The 15,334-nt window shown below is 46.1% G+C and overlaps 1 protein-coding gene across 2 annotated transcripts in view; it reads left to right on the forward strand.

Moving 5' to 3' along the window:
• Positions 1-12,864: 12,864 nt before the first annotated feature.
• The window catches only part of KCNQ3 (potassium voltage-gated channel subfamily Q member 3), a 208,741-nt gene continuing 206,271 nt past the window's right edge, over positions 12,865-15,334 (forward strand). For both annotated transcript variants that reach the window (XM_032694352.1, XM_032694358.1), the window contains exon 1: positions 12,865-13,519. In XM_032694352.1, the coding sequence (XP_032550243.1) occupies positions 13,188-13,519 (332 nt within the window). In that variant the 5' untranslated portion in view covers positions 12,865-13,187. The remainder of the gene's footprint in view (positions 13,520-15,334) is intronic.

The raw sequence follows: 15,334 nt of genomic DNA on the forward strand, positions 1-15,334 counted from the left end.
GTAAAAGGAATATATATATAAATAGCCTACCATAAGCCTCGTTGCTCCAGATCTTTTCCAAGTTGAAGGAAGAAGGAAAGACAAGGCAGAACTGCCATTCAGACACAAAATGCTAGAAGGTTATTCTTGGGATTGTGGGATTTTTTTCACCCTATTCAATGTTAGATACCTTTACTTACAAAATGCCTCTATCACCTATTCTCTATCCAGTCAGTACAGGCTTTTACATTTGATAGAAACATAAGTGTAATAAAGGTAAAAGTATTCTCCAAAATTATGTGTGGGTTAAAATGTGCTTGTTAACAGAAGCGTAATACCAAAAAGTTGCAAAAGACTTCGGCTATTGAGACAGATGCTTCAGGGAACGACTATTTCTCCTTCTATCCCAGCAACAATTTATTGAAGGTCTGTATTTAGAAACATAGATCATGGATGTTTGGCGAGGGCTGCAGAAGTAAAGCTGCTCCAATCACATTCTGCATAATTTTGATCACCAGGATCCAAGAGTAAGACCTGCAGTGCAAGGCTGCAGTTCTTTGAGCTTCAGGGTGGACTCTCTGAAAATTAAGTGATCTAAACTGCCTAACAGTTCTTTGGATTTAATTGCTCAGAAGCACATGTGGATATTTTACATGTTATAGAGATGTTCTGAAAAAATTACTTATTTTTTCCTTTACACGTGTTCTCTGTCAACCAAGTAAAGTTAAGATTTCTTCTGTCTCACTGCTGCACTGTAAACATTGGTTAAGTGACGAGTTGGAAGTATTTAATTATTGTGATAATATGAGGCCATTATACCCCATTGATTGTAGGTAATTGGCTCTAGGGAATGGACTGTATAAACATCTGAAGTGCTTTCCAGATACTAATTATTGCCACATCATCTCCATTTGAAGGTAGGGAAATTAAGGCATGGATCAGTGAGCACTAGGGCTTTCAAACACCACAAATCCCAGTCTAGGCACTGAAATCCATACTGAAATTTTCTAACTAATTGCAGAGCTTTGCTCCTTCCAAGCTTGTTGTTGGGGAAATATACAGGTATTCAGGAGATGTGACTGAGGCCTTTTGGTTTGGCCAAGTCATCCTTGCTTGCCCTTAACTTTTCATTAGTTCTGTTTGTGCAGAGCTTCTGGTGGTTAATACAGCTTGTGCCTGGGTGAACTAAGGACAAACTTTGGAACATGGGGGCCAAGAGGTTTGCTCCCTGTTGTGCTGTGAGCTGCTGGGGTGAGAGTTAGAAATTCCAGATTCAGCTTCCCAGATCTCCTGCCCTTCCGTCTTTCAGTCTCCAGCAGCACCGAGTCACAGCTCTGGAACAGCACAGCTCTGTCACAGACAGAAATGCTGAAAGGCAGCTGAGGAAGTGAGCAGGAACGTGGGCTTCCCTCCAACATTAAAAATGTGGAACGTCTCATTAATGCATTTAAATTAATGCTCTTGTAGCTTCCTGGTGAGGACAAAAATATCTTGTGATGCAGGTATTTTCCCTTTTAGTGAACAGTGATGCCTCCAATAAATAAGGTCTTGACAGTCTGAAATAATTAAGTCTCTTTTTGAGCAGAAAGGTCAGCCACAGGTGAAGGAGTTGCGCTGAGAATACCTTTAAACTGTTCTGTCTCTTGCCTCCATGATGAATTGCTGGAAGTTCTTTCTCAAAGCCTAGATATATTTAGACTTTCTTTGATAGATCATTCTTTTAATAGCAGATTGATTGGGCCAAGATAGAAGCAGATCAGCTGTAATTTGGCCTTAAAGTAGACAGTGATCTGGCAAAATGGATCCTTGTCTGCATCTCTTCCTCTGAGCTCTTATGTTTTATTCACTTACTGGCATCTGTGCTGAACTCTGCTACATTCACACGGGCCACCAATACTCAAAAGAACAAGAAAATATCCAGGAAGGCATTTAAATATGCTAAATTGGTGGGATTCAAACTTCAAGAGGCTGCAAAAGGGTGCTGAACTGGAGGCTGTAACATTGCTCTTCTGCTAGAAGTAGCAAAGTCTTGGGATGGGCTCTGGACCTTGCACTGTTCAAAGCCTCTGCCATTCAAGGGGCTGTAATTTCCAAGACTTCACATTATGACGTGAAAAGAAAGTGGAAGCTTATTTTTTAACCTGCTTTTTTTGCCCGCACCATGAAATTACAAAAATGGGTTTGCAGAGCTCTTCTGAAACTACGGAAAGGTGCCTGAACACTGGTCCAAGAAAGGTGTCCCCACTAGGATCAAACATCTGGAATGGCAAATCCCCATGGCAAAAAAGAGAGGCCATCAGATCCCCCAGGCTCTTAGCTTGTCTTATATGTTCTGCAACCAAACAAGGATGTCTTTTTACCATAGCAGAGCAACAGCCAGCTCAGGTAGCCAAAATCTATCACTAGAGCAGAGTTAAAATTTATTTCTCTGTAGCCAATCTAAATTGTGAACTAGGGAGGAAGGCACAGCACCCTGAACTTCAGCTGCTTGAGCAATGCCCCTCAGCCATCATCAGTCTTTGCTGGGTGGAGTTTGGGGTGTTTGAGGCTGTTATGATGGTGCAACTACACAGATGGATTTCACTACAAACACAAGGAGAAAGAGGTGTTGCACTGGAAAGGAACAAGAAATGGGTTCTGGCTGCTGTCAGGTTACTGAATGCAGAGCAATGCCATAAAAAAAGTCACTGCAAATTCAACCCCATCAAAGAACCTCATGCAACTACAACAGTACTGCAAGCAACCTCAAAACTCAGAAAACAGTGGGAGAAATTTGTTTTTAACTGTTCAAAATGCTGCATTTTGGCTCTGGCCAAATTTCTAGTTTTGTTGCTACTGGTTTGAACTTCTTAAAAACCCCTTTGAAATGGTAAAACATACACTTCAAACAAATCTTCAAAAGAAAATTTTTTACTCTGTTTAAGCTTCTGCAAAAGAGTTAAAAACCCTCCACCCAATTTTATCTTTGTTATCATTTTCCTGTTAATATTTTTTGAGTTTGATGAAAAAAGTTTCCCCTTAGCTCAACTTGAGGTCCCCTCATGAATTCAAGAGCTTGAATCCATTCATCTCACAATGCTTTTGTTCTCATAGCTTGCTAGAAATCTCTACCAAAGACTTCAGCATTGCGGTTTGTGGTGAACCTGGATATCGCAAATGATCTTCTGCCTAACAAGGAGGATCAAGCTGGAATTAAGCTTGAGTGTTCCTCAGTTTGATTTCAGCCTCCAATAAAACAATCGTAGAATCATAGAGTCGTAGAACGGTTTGGTTTGGAAAGTTGAGTTCCAACCCCCTGCCGTGGGCAGGGACACCTTCCCTAGACCAGCTTGCTCCAAGTACCATCCAACCTCCAGCCACAGTCACAGCCCAAGCATTGGCTGCTGTGAAAATGGAATGGGACAGCAAGATGAACACACAACCATGCAAGGAAGAAATATTTTCTCTTTTCATCAGAACAGAACTGATGTTTAGCTTGGGAGCCCAGGAGGTTATGACAACTTCTTTACAAGGTGAAACATTACAACACCCAGTGTGAGTTCAGGCTGTCTGAAGATTCAAACAAACATGGGGACATGTGGCCTTGCTACGGAACCTCAGTTAAAAATGTATCATATCTTCCCCGTTTACAGGGTGACAGGTCAGCAAACAGATCTTTGGCTGAGTGGGAACAGCCTGTTCAGTCCCTGCCGTTCTGTGCTGCTGCCCTGGCTGGTCACGCATGTCCTCAGTGTCCAGCCCAAGAAGAAAATAGTCCCCTGGTTTAAACCTCCCTGAAGCTCTGAGCACGAGGAACTGCTGAGATACTGAAACCCTGAATTATTGTTTGCTCAACCTTTTAACAACTTCTTGCCAAACTTTTCCATTTTGCTGTTTTTATTTTGTTAAACTGAAATAGAATCAGCTTTCAAACTATTTTTAGTGAGCAAAAAACTTGTTTCCCAAGCAAGAAACTTATAAAACTTCTTTCCAAGAAAGAATAATAATAAAAAGAAAGACCTTAAGTTAGCACATTTTGATTAAAAAAAAATTTGGTTTCTCTTTTTTTAATCAGTTCATCCATTCAAAAGAAAACTCTGAGAGTCTTTAACTTATTGTTGAAGAATTTCCATGGGTTTATGTTCCTATCAAAGTTTGCAGCTGTCAGACAACTATTCTCCTATCTGGGGTGTGTCCACTCCTCAGCTAGCCCTGAACTAAAATATAGGTTAAATAAATTACAGTAACTTTGGGCACTGAAAGGAACCATCTGGTGGAGATGGGACTAACAGATGTGCTTCCACTGTCAGTACCTCAGTCCACACACTTAAGAACTGCACTGCCATCCACCTCCTCGTTCACCTGCTTATTAATAATGTAGCACGTCTGTTCCTGCAGCGCTGAGGGAGCCCATTCATCATGCCAGGCCCTGTGTCGTACCAGACGTTGTACTCCCAAAGCACTAAAGCCCTAATGCTCCAGTGAACTGCGTGCACTGGCCTTGGTAGAAAATGAAGCACAGGACCAAAGCCTAAGGAATTGAGACAAACAGCTGCTGCCTGAATGGTACATGGAATATTACTGATCACAGCCACACAGGGAATAAGTAATAGCAGAAAAAGAAAGCAAGATCTTTTAAGTGTTACACCCACATATTAATTTCCAATTCAACTCTCCTCCTGAACAGATGAGAGCAAATCCTACTCCTTCCCTCAGTGTCTTCTAGACACACTGTCTCTACTCACAGTTTCTTTGAATCTTCCATTATGAAATCAAGCTAAGAAATAATATGGTTTAAGGAGCACATCCATGTTGTCACTGCTCAGGTACCCTGAACTCTTCCAAATCAAATTTGCAATTTTCCTGCAAGGGTAACTTGCTGGGTAGGCAGAGTGTTACTGCAAAGCAGAGCCCTGTGACCGTGTTCTCATGGCTACTTCCTAACTAGCCCTTTTTAGGAACAGGAAAGACAATAGTAGCAGGAACAAGTTGCTTTGATAGTGCAGGGCTCCACATCCTTCAGGCTTGGAGGTATGGACATTTATTGTTCAGAAAAGGGGAATAAATATTTAATTTGGCAGATTCCCAGTGCATTCCTTGCTCACTATACTATAGAAATTATGCGATACCTGGGAGCTGCCACAAAGTTATAGCCACACCATGGTTTCTTGTCTGAAGTCAACTGTGGTACTGTGCAGGCTAATCAACATTTATCTTTGTGCAATAAAGTACATTTACATACAGTCAATGATTTTCCCTTTCTCCTTCTGAACACTAACATAGAGGAGGTGCAAATTATGAAACAGAAAGGCAGCATTTGAGAACAACAGAAGCCATAAATTTTGGACCATCATTCAAAGGGCTTGAATGTGTTGGGGTGGGTCCGGTAAGCTGAAAAGCAAGTAGAAAAAAATCTGTGAGCTCCTGGCATTGTGCAGCTCACTGTTACTTTCAGCATGAAGAGACTACATGAGTTGGAGAGCTGTGCCTGCCTGTGCAGGAGAATGTCCACCCTCAGACGAGCCATTTGAAAATCTGGATATGTGTGGGGGGTGGACTTGGAGGCTTTTGCTGGTCCTTCAGAGCTGTAGTATTCAGAAAGCCCTGGAGAAGCTTGTCAGAGACTGCTTTCAATGGAAGAGGGAAGTATCATCTTGGAGATGAGTGGGCAAGGAAAAGGAGGCTGGAAATAGATTTTCAGTTTTACATTTGAGAAGACAGAAGTTGTCCTAACACAGGGCAGTTTCTTCCTCTGTTTAGGGAAGTGAGAAGTGGCATCCTTGGAAGACTGGAGTGAAATCCTGCAGCTACCAAAGACAGTGGACAGAAATTTTGCCTGTAGGATCACTGCCAGCCCATGGGGTGTTCTCCTCTCAAGAGCTGAAGGTAAATAAGGATGGGTACCTATGCAAACCAGAATTGGATTCCACATGTGAAGGACTGATAGCTGTCAATCATGCTGTAGCTCTGGTTTAAATTCCTTGAAATTAAAATATATGTCAGGTTATTCAATCCTTTGTGCAGCTGGAGTACAAGGATTTGACTAGATGACCTCCAGAGATCCCTTCCAACTTCAATCAGTCCTTGATTCTGTGATTACATGAATATCTGAAGATTGCTTCCTATCCATCAGAGATGGTTCCAACTGAAGTTATCAGGAATCTACTGGAATAGGACTATTGTTGTAAAGCAGACTGTGCCATGAGGACTTGACAGACAACATCTCCATTTCACATTATGTGGTGCTTCATACAATCAGTTATGGTCCTACCCAGGGCTGGTGGTGAAGTTGTACCAGTTATTTAATCATCCTCATATTTTACCTTCAGTGATGGAATACACGTCATGAAGAAACATAATTCTGGCACTCAAGACACCCAAAGCAAAGGCCTCTTCTCTCTTGCTCCACTAGAAGGCACTTGACTGAGGAGTTTGCAGTGGATCAGTTTATAGCAATTATAAACTGGTATTCAAAGGTTTCTGCCATATGTAGACACCATTTCTCTCTCTTTTCTACTTCAAATTGTACCACATGGACATTTCTGTTCTGCATAACATTAGAAGCACTGGATAAATATTTCTAGAAAATACCCAAAAGAGCTAAGCCAGATTGCTGCCTTGTATAAAAATAGGCAGCATAAAGGAAACCAGTGGGTAAGTTCCCTGCAAGACAATTCTTTCAACCTGATTTCTTCAGGTCTAAAGACAAAGAGGGAATTTGATGGGAGCCCTTTGTAAAACCAGTCACAGGCTGCACCTCCTAGTAACTCTGTACTAACTTTGTTTGATGTTGAATCTATAGCACAATCAGATTTCCACTACTGACATTCCAATTGATTATTCTGATGTTAAGGAAAAATATCCAGTTGAAAGACTCACTTTGACAGGGGGAGACTGTATTATATTAGGCACATTATGGAACCCTAAAAATTACCTAAAAGAAAAAGGAGAAATCTTTTCAGTCAGTAATGTTTCCAATACACATTCCTCAGAGTTGCCAATTGTAGGGATAAGAGTTCAAATGTCAGTATTTTGGGTTGATTGTGTGATGTCCCAACACCTGGAAGGGAGACTCTCACCTTACTTTCACTCCCTTATAGTCAGGAGGGAAAGAGAGAAATTCCAAGAGGCTCAGAAAAAGTCATAAAACATGACACTAGGGGAGAGGAAGCAAAACACCCATGAAGATCCATCTTTATTTGCTTGCTTTCCTTCTGTGAAGAATTTTTTCAGGCAGCGCTTTGACTTTTAATACTTTAGTGCTGCCTTGCCTTGTGTGCTAAAAGGGCATGCCTGAAAATGAGTCAAGGTAAGGCAGATCCAACCATGTTAAGCTCAGTGGGCTGAGAAACAAAGAAGTTTAGGATGAATAGTTTTTTCAAGGCAGTCAAGGACTGGGATGGTTAGAGCTCAGCTGAGCTAGAGCCCAAAGTTTGAAGGTACTGATACAATACATGAACCTTACTGCTGAAATCCCTCCTCCTGTCTCAAAGACAGGGACTGTGCAAAATGATGGGACAAGATTATGGATGCACACATGCTTCCTGACTGTGACGTGGATTCACTAAGGTGAGCATGAGTGAATTATGGATGCCCTTTTGATTGGTTTTCAACGAACTTTTAATGGCACTGAGACGGTGTGAAGTTACAGTGTATTGATTTTCTTTACCCATGCAGTAATTTGTAGTGGTGGAGATTTATCTTCCACTTCATGTTTTCCGTGAAGCTGGTAGGCAGCGAGGCCAGTGGCAGATGGAAGTTGGTCTCCCATTCCTATGGATGGCATTCTTGTGCTCTGTGGATCACTGAGTGCCAGGGGACTCGATGGTTAGGGAGAGCAGAGTTTGCATGGGGGATTTCTGTGGCCTCATTTCCACCACTGTCTGCTAGAACAGAGCTGCTGCAGTTGCAAACCTGGGAATACTCGCCCTGCTAGCTCCTGGGCAAGGGGACCTGTCCTGGCAAGTATTTCTCTCAAGTGAGCACTGTTTCTATGAAGTTATTTTACAGTTGGTGGGGGCTTTTTCTTGTTTGTTTGTTTTTTGGTGGTGTTTTTGTTTTTGTTTGGAGTTTTGTGTTTGTTTTTTTGTTTAGTTGGTTTTTTGTTTTGTTTTTTTGGGGGGTTCTTATGTGTGTGGTTTTGTTTTTTTTCTTTTAATAAATTTTGCTCACTTTAGGACCATCAGCGCCAGCCCCACAGTTATTCTGTCCCTGAACAAGAGCTAATACATACTCTGCTTTCCAGCCAGACCTTATCACTGCAGAGAAAATATTTTGAGGCAACAGGTTAGGGTTAGGCTCATCTACAGTCTCAGAAAGGAAGGGCTGCATGTCATAACTAACTTATTTTTCTGCACAGCTTTGAGGTTTCATGGACATCACCACCACTCTTCTATCAGCAGATTTAAGGAGAAGACACTGGTTTCAGTCTTCCCAACATGATTCTTGTGTGTCCTTCTGCCTGACCTGTTTTCATGCAGTTCATGCAATGATCTGGAAGCCAGTAGGTGACATTTTTATCGGTTTGGCCACCCGCAGATCACAGACCACAGCTTCACGTAAAATTAGGCCATAGATTTTAAAAAATAGAGATCAAAACTGCAACTCTGACTTAAGACCACTCTTAGAGTGCTGCATGCTTGACTAGGCTGTTCTGTCTCGTTCTTACTGGTTTTTCTGACTTGCTGGGCTTCACTTTGTGTTAGTTTAAGGCACAGCTTAGGTTCCTTCAATACTAATCCCCAAGAAACAAGCCCTGAAAAAAAGAATTTGACATGTATCTGTAAGGAAGAAGGAAGACATGGATGTACAAAGAGGGGAGAGGAAATGCATGAGCATATCTATGCTGCTAAACACAGAAGTGACAGTACAAGATTTAGGTTGGGTGTTTGAACAACACAGCTATGGCAGCACAATCTATGTCTGGGTTAACAACCCCCTAAATCAGTCCCCATGGGGCCTCAGGTCTCTTTTAAAGCTAAACCACTCCTGCTGCCTGAATCAGCTGTGGTGTCAGTGCTGGACTCCGTACTTGCACTGTCTCATTTGGCATTTGGCAGTAGCAGCTTCCAAACCATGCTCAGTCACACTGGTAGATTTTGTGGGCATCCAAGTAGTGAGTTTTAACTACGTGATTGAAAGTGATCTTGAGGTAGTTTTGCCTATGGACGGAGTCTTCCTTTGGAGCTTCAGAGAAAAAAGCATGAGGGTCCTTGATGGAGCTTATACCAAAGGTTGAGTGGAGGTTGGTGTTAGATCCCCCAGCTAAAACCAAGATTAGATCTTTTCACCCTAAAGGAGAAACTAGAAGCCTTAAAGTACTGCAAAAATTTTGCTTGATGAAATAGAGGAGCCAGAAGAAGGATAGAAAGAGAAGGGCAACAAAATTCAGCATCAGTGCTTACACTGAAACTGAGATCCCACTTACTTCTATGGTTATATAGCTTCACCCTCCATGCACTGAGCCTTGCTATATATAAGACTCCTGGGTCAAGAGGTCCTCAAGCTTCAAATCTTTCATCCCAGGAAATGTTCCCTGTAGTTCTGCTCTTCAGCACCTTTCTCAAAGCACGTCCTACTAAAGTAGGACAAGACATTTTAATGAGTTTCACTCACACTGTAGACAGTGTTGCTTTCTGTTCCCGGTTCCTAGAGAGCTCCTGACTAGTTTTTCAAGTACCAAATCTCTCTTCCTCTGTCACTGAAGCTCATGAGCAGCTGATCTCATGACCATTTTGGTTCTGAAGTCTTTTGCACAGTAACTGACTTTCTGTTTGCCTTTTTCCTTCTTGTAAACATGATCTAGATGTTCATGTTCATGTGGTTCTACTAGAACACACTCTGTGCGTTCATGTGAGGTTTACCAACCGCTCCTGTGCTTTGTCATTCACAAGAATCCAGATGAACTATGAAAAAGCCAAGACAAAGGCATATTATATTGACCAACAGATATATTCCCTTGCTGGTTTTCTCTGATTTTAGAGATAAACTCTTTGACTGAAGCAGTTTCCTGTTCGACGAGGGCTAGCACAACCTACCGGGAGATGCTTACCGGCAGTCCCTCTGCACACTCCCAGCAGAGCCTGTTACAGCCTCCTGGCTGCAAGCTCCAGCTCAGCAGAAGCACTCGCTTTTGATTACAGAGATCTCCAGTGTCAGCCAAGGAGGTGGATATCAAACCTGTGCACGCTGGGTGCTGCCAGCAACACACCATAAATAATAGTAATGGAGTGTAATTGCTCATTAAGCCAAATCATAGCCTGGAGCCCTCCATCTGGCCAAACTCCCTTCGACATCAGCGGGAGCTTTGCCAGCAGGTGTGCAATAGGATTGGGGTCCCAAGCAGTGGTACTGCCAACCACGTACAGTAGCACTACTATTGGGTTTTGATTCAGATCCCCTTGAAACTGCTGTGTGTCTTTGGATTGATCTAGAAGAATTTAGCTAACTCCCCTTGCGTTACACTGCTTCTCAGCCAGCACAGCTACATCTGTGCAACAGTTATCCCAGATGGAGTATGGAGGAGGAGAATTCCTGACACTGAGCTACGGGATTTTAATTTTAGAGAGGAGATGGAAACTCTTTCCTGTTGGGTCTCAAATGGTGTTTTGTATGGTTGTAATTTGAGGCTTGAAAATGTCCCAGAAGCCTGCAACTGAAAACCCTCAACATGTAATTGATATTGAAAAGTGTTGTGTCCCTGGTGCAAGGGCTATAAAAGGCACTCCTGGTGTGCCTGCCTATCAATCACCTATTGCTATTTGACATTGGTACAACCCTTTGCAAGTGAAAATAATTTACTGCCTTCCTCCATGAAAATTATTTACCATTCCCATTTTGGTTTGAACATTTACTGTTGTGGTTCAAAGCTGTGATGAATTGGTTAGCTATAAATTTTCTTTCCTCTTCCATTCTCCTCCCACCTCTTCCTAATGCAACACTGGGATGAAGGTTAAGGCATAGGGTGTTATCTGAAGGAAATGCTCCACTCTCAGTGCCCCATCCATCCTTGCTAATGCTTATAGCTCCCCTGTGGTATTGGGAAGTGTAATCGCTATTGTACTGAGGTAGAACAGGAGCTGGAGAGAGATAAATGGCCTAGTTATCAAAACTTCCTAGCCTCCCACAGCCCTCCTTGGGAACACAGCTATAAATGACATTCAAATGATGCTGATAGATGTGAGCTGAGCAGGCAGCAGAACGTGTGCGGTCCCGGTGCTGCGCCCGGGCCAGCCCCTCCTCGCTGAAAATGTCATGGAGATCTCAGCTATCCTGACACTGGCTGCAGACACTGGGGGATGTGTGTGAGATACGGTGCTGTCTGCTCTCAGCTGCTTGTAGACAAATCCCATGGGGTTGCAAAGGCTCAAAATCAAATGGTGACTGAGACATGTTAAAGCTGGAGCTTGCAGAGCTGAAGGCAGAGGTGGTTTTTCTTCTTTGGCACAGATTCTGCTCAAGAGAATCACCTCAGAGGTGAAATATGGTAGGGAAAACAGCCCTTCTTCCACGCGGCACTGCAACGGCAGAAGTGTCACTTTTGAGTGACTCGGGTCCAAAATAGCATGGCCTGTGGTGGGTCCAGAAATCATCTCCAGGAGCTCCCTTTCCATCTGTTGTCCTTCCTGGTGTGTGAAACAGGAGGACTGCACATCCCTCAGAAATGGAACAGGAGCAGCTAGAGTAGGTGGCAAATCTGCTTCTGAGTCTAGAAGGGCTCTTGGGTGTCTTGGCATCTCTTCAGGAGATACTAGGAAAATTCCCCCATCTGGAGGAGGAGAACCTCCCATGAAAACAACAGTAATCTGTAAGGTTTTGAATCTTCTTTATTATTTTAATTGAATAATTTATTTAATGTTATTGCATTTTATTTTTAGATCCTTTGTTCCTCCTAAGGTGCAGATATGCGAACGCACTGCCCTGCCGACAGGTTTTTACTCAAGAGCATGTCTCGGAGGGATTGTTTCTAGCGCGTTGTGCCAGAAATCCCAGGGTACCAAGAGTGTAGGGCAAAAAAAAGCTTGTCGCTTCCCGTCTTTCTTGCAGCCCTGAAACTGAAACGAAAAGAGTACAGGCTGTCAATCACATCCCGTCAGAGTTTAGGTCCGAAGTCTGGACCAGGGTGTGGGTACATATGGCAAAGCGGAGCGAGGAGAGTTCTTGGGTCCTACGGGTCGGAGCGGACCCCTGGGGTCCGCAGCCGGGCTCGGGACCGGCGCTGCTCCCTCCAGGAGCCACCTGGGAGGGGACAGTGTCAGCATCTCCCGCGAGAGCCCCGTGCGAAAAGGGGCTCCCCGGCGGGACTGGGGCTGCCCGGCTGTGCTGCCCCCGAAACCTCGCTCCGCGGGCGGAGGCTCCGGCTCGGCTCGGCTCAGCTCGAGCTGCAGCGGCAGCAGCGCCTCCAACCACCCACCCGCCGCCTCTCCCGGCATCCTTCATCCCCATCCTCCGCTCCTTCCTGCGTCGGCGGTGGAAGCAGCCCCCCGCCGGGGGCCGGGGATGCCCTCCTCTCCCCCCCCTCCCCTCCAGCCGCAACGGAGGAGGGGGGCTGTGATGCTGCAGGGGGATCCCCGGGTGTCGAGCGGGGTCTCCCCTTCCGTCGGCTGCCGGGATCTCCCCGCTCGGCGCCGGCGGCCCCGGCGGGGGCTGCGGGGGGCTGTCGGACCAGAACTGGGGGGGCGTAGGGAAGGCAGTCCCATGGCAGGGGGCCGGGACCGGTGCCCCCCACACCGCAGATGACTCGACAGCCGGGCTGGGGGAGCGGGGGGCGGGCGCCCGGCTATTTGCTGGCTGCATACAATGGGCCACTCCCTAACGTGAGGGTTGGGGGGAGGCAGGAGCTGGGAGGAGGAGGAGGAGGAAGGGAAGGCGCGGGGGGGTGGGGTGGGGGAGGAAGGGGCTCGGGCATCGGGCTGGTAAATAAACTCCGCGATGATTCCCCTCCCTCCCGCCGGCCCCAGGTGCGCGCCGAGCGCCTGCCTGCCCGCTGCCCGCCGGCGGGAATGACCTGACGGGGATGTGACCGACTCCCCCAGCCCACTGCCGCTTACCCCCCCCCCCCAGATATATATATATATATATATATACATAGATACATAGATGAATATATATATATAAATACATAGAGAAGTCGTTCTGGGGGGAGGGGCGGGGAGCTCGGATCATGGCCCTGGGGCTCCCGGGGCTGCCGCCGCCGCCGCCGATCCGCAGCTCGCCTCCGGGGCCCGACCATGGGGCTGAAGGCTCGGCGCGGCGCCGCGGGCGGTAGCGCGGCCGGCGGGGCGGCGGCGGCGGCGGGGCGGCGAGCGGCGAGCGGCGGCGACCCCGAGCAGGGCTCGCTGGCCCTGGGCGCCGGCGGCGACCGCGACGGGACGCTGCTGCTGGAGGGCGGCGGGAAGGAGGAGGGCGGCAAGCGGAGCCCGCCGGGGCTGGGGCTGCTGGCGAAGACCCCCCTGAGCCGCCCGGTGAAGCGGAACCACGCCAGGTACCGCCGCATCCAAACTTTGATCTACGACGCCCTGGAACGACCCCGCGGCTGGGCGCTCCTCTATCACGCCTTCGTGTGAGTACGCGGTGCTCCCCGGGGGCTGCCCCGGGGGGATGCGCCCGGGGACACCGTTTTGCTTTATCATTCTCTACGTAAGGCGCTCCAGGGGCTCGCTCCGGCGCCGGGTGTGTGTGGGAGCAAGGGTCTGATACGAGGTGTGCTGCTGAGCGGCTTTATTTCTTTCTTTTCTGTCGTCGGGTTTTCAAAAAAGAGCAGCTGCTTTTAAGTCTGAGTCCCTGTCTTGTCCGTACCCCCACGTTGCCTTGGAGTGGCATTCCCGCGCCTCTGTGTCTGAGACGCTGGAAAAGGGATGCCAGAAAGACCAAGCTCTGAGCGGTTTTAAGGCTCGAAGTGCTTCAGGGGAACGCGGCCAGTTCAGCTCAGCCCAGAGCACCGCGTGTGGTTCAACTCACTGTTATAAACCCCGAGCGAACCGACGCCTTCAATAGTTGAAAGTGTCAAATGAAAACCATCGGGTTTTGGTCCGATAAGCATCACCCCGCAGTGCATGAAACCTGAGCGTTGCAGCGCTGTCAGGCAGAAAGTTACACTGACCACAAGTGAACTGAGAGGAAACAAACTCGTTTTGTGATATTCACAAGTCAAGTGAATGGCGAATGGTTTGCACTCCTAAAAATTCTGTACCTTTAAGTTTTCATAGGAAAAAATAATTCTGTGTACGGCATAGAATGGAGTTGGCAGAGTCCTATTAAAATAAATGTGAGCTTTAATGTTGCGAATGTGTTTGAAAACCCAAGGGATTATCAGTGATCACGGTGGTACTGTTTTTCTTTGATGCTGTTAGGTGTGCACAACTCTATGTGACAGAGGATTTAAGCAGTGATTTCTGAAACTGGTTTACTTGGCAAAGACAAACAAAGCTCTCTAGGCTGCACGGGCTGTAGCCTAGAGCTAAATCTTGGGAAGTCCTAATCATTGGCATAGTCTTTGCACCTGCAAATAAACACCTTGAGTGTAGGGCTGTGATTTTTACCTTCAGGCAAATTTTTCATGATGTTGGCAAGGATTTAGCCCTGGACAAGAATTAAAATGAAATGCTCACTACTGGCGTGCTGCTGCGTGCCACTCACTCATTGCTGCTCCCCCCTTTTCAGTGTTTATTTATAAAGTACATCTTGGGACACAGGTCCTGTTTTCCAGATCAATGTCTATGAAAATGTGGATACTGGGTGCTGTGACACTTTTTCAGTTCTGTTGCTCCTTTTTGCCACAGGAAAACTCATGCTGGCAGGCAGGGAGTGACAGCACTTGGAGTGTGCTACGCCGGGAAGGCTCTTTGGTCCAGAGCTTGCTGTTCAGTCGTGCTCAGTATTGCATAATGCTGCTTCTTGCTGGGGAGAGCCATGTCTGGATGGAGGGGCACCCCCTTCATCCTGCCTTGGTCAACCCACACACACACTGCATCAGTGAGGATTTGGCACATGTCAGAGCACTGTGAGCAGTTGGCATTCCTCTGTGGCAGCTGGGTCAAATCTGTGCCCAGGCTTGTGTCTGGATATAGGCAATAGGACAGTGGATGTGTGTGGAGAGGCTCAGGTGAGCTGACACATTCACATTTATTTGCAGCGGTATAAGAATTTCCAAGTTACAACGTTTATTTTAGGTAGCTCTCCACATGTGTGGTTGACCTTAAGATCCTTCTGCAATATGATTCACAGAACAGGAAAAAAAATCAGGATATTTGGATGGTTCAATCCTTCTTAGGAGTGGACCTGACACTGTGTGGTCAACTTCCCTTTGGTGACTACTCAGTCCTGCAAAACTGAAATGTCAGTCTGACCTGCTCTCACAGAAGTCAATAACAGCTTT

The sequence above is a fragment of the Chiroxiphia lanceolata genome, chromosome 1 (genome assembly GCF_009829145.1).
Source record: "Chiroxiphia lanceolata isolate bChiLan1 chromosome 1, bChiLan1.pri, whole genome shotgun sequence".
In the NCBI taxonomy this organism is placed as follows: domain Eukaryota; kingdom Metazoa; phylum Chordata; class Aves; order Passeriformes; family Pipridae; genus Chiroxiphia; species Chiroxiphia lanceolata.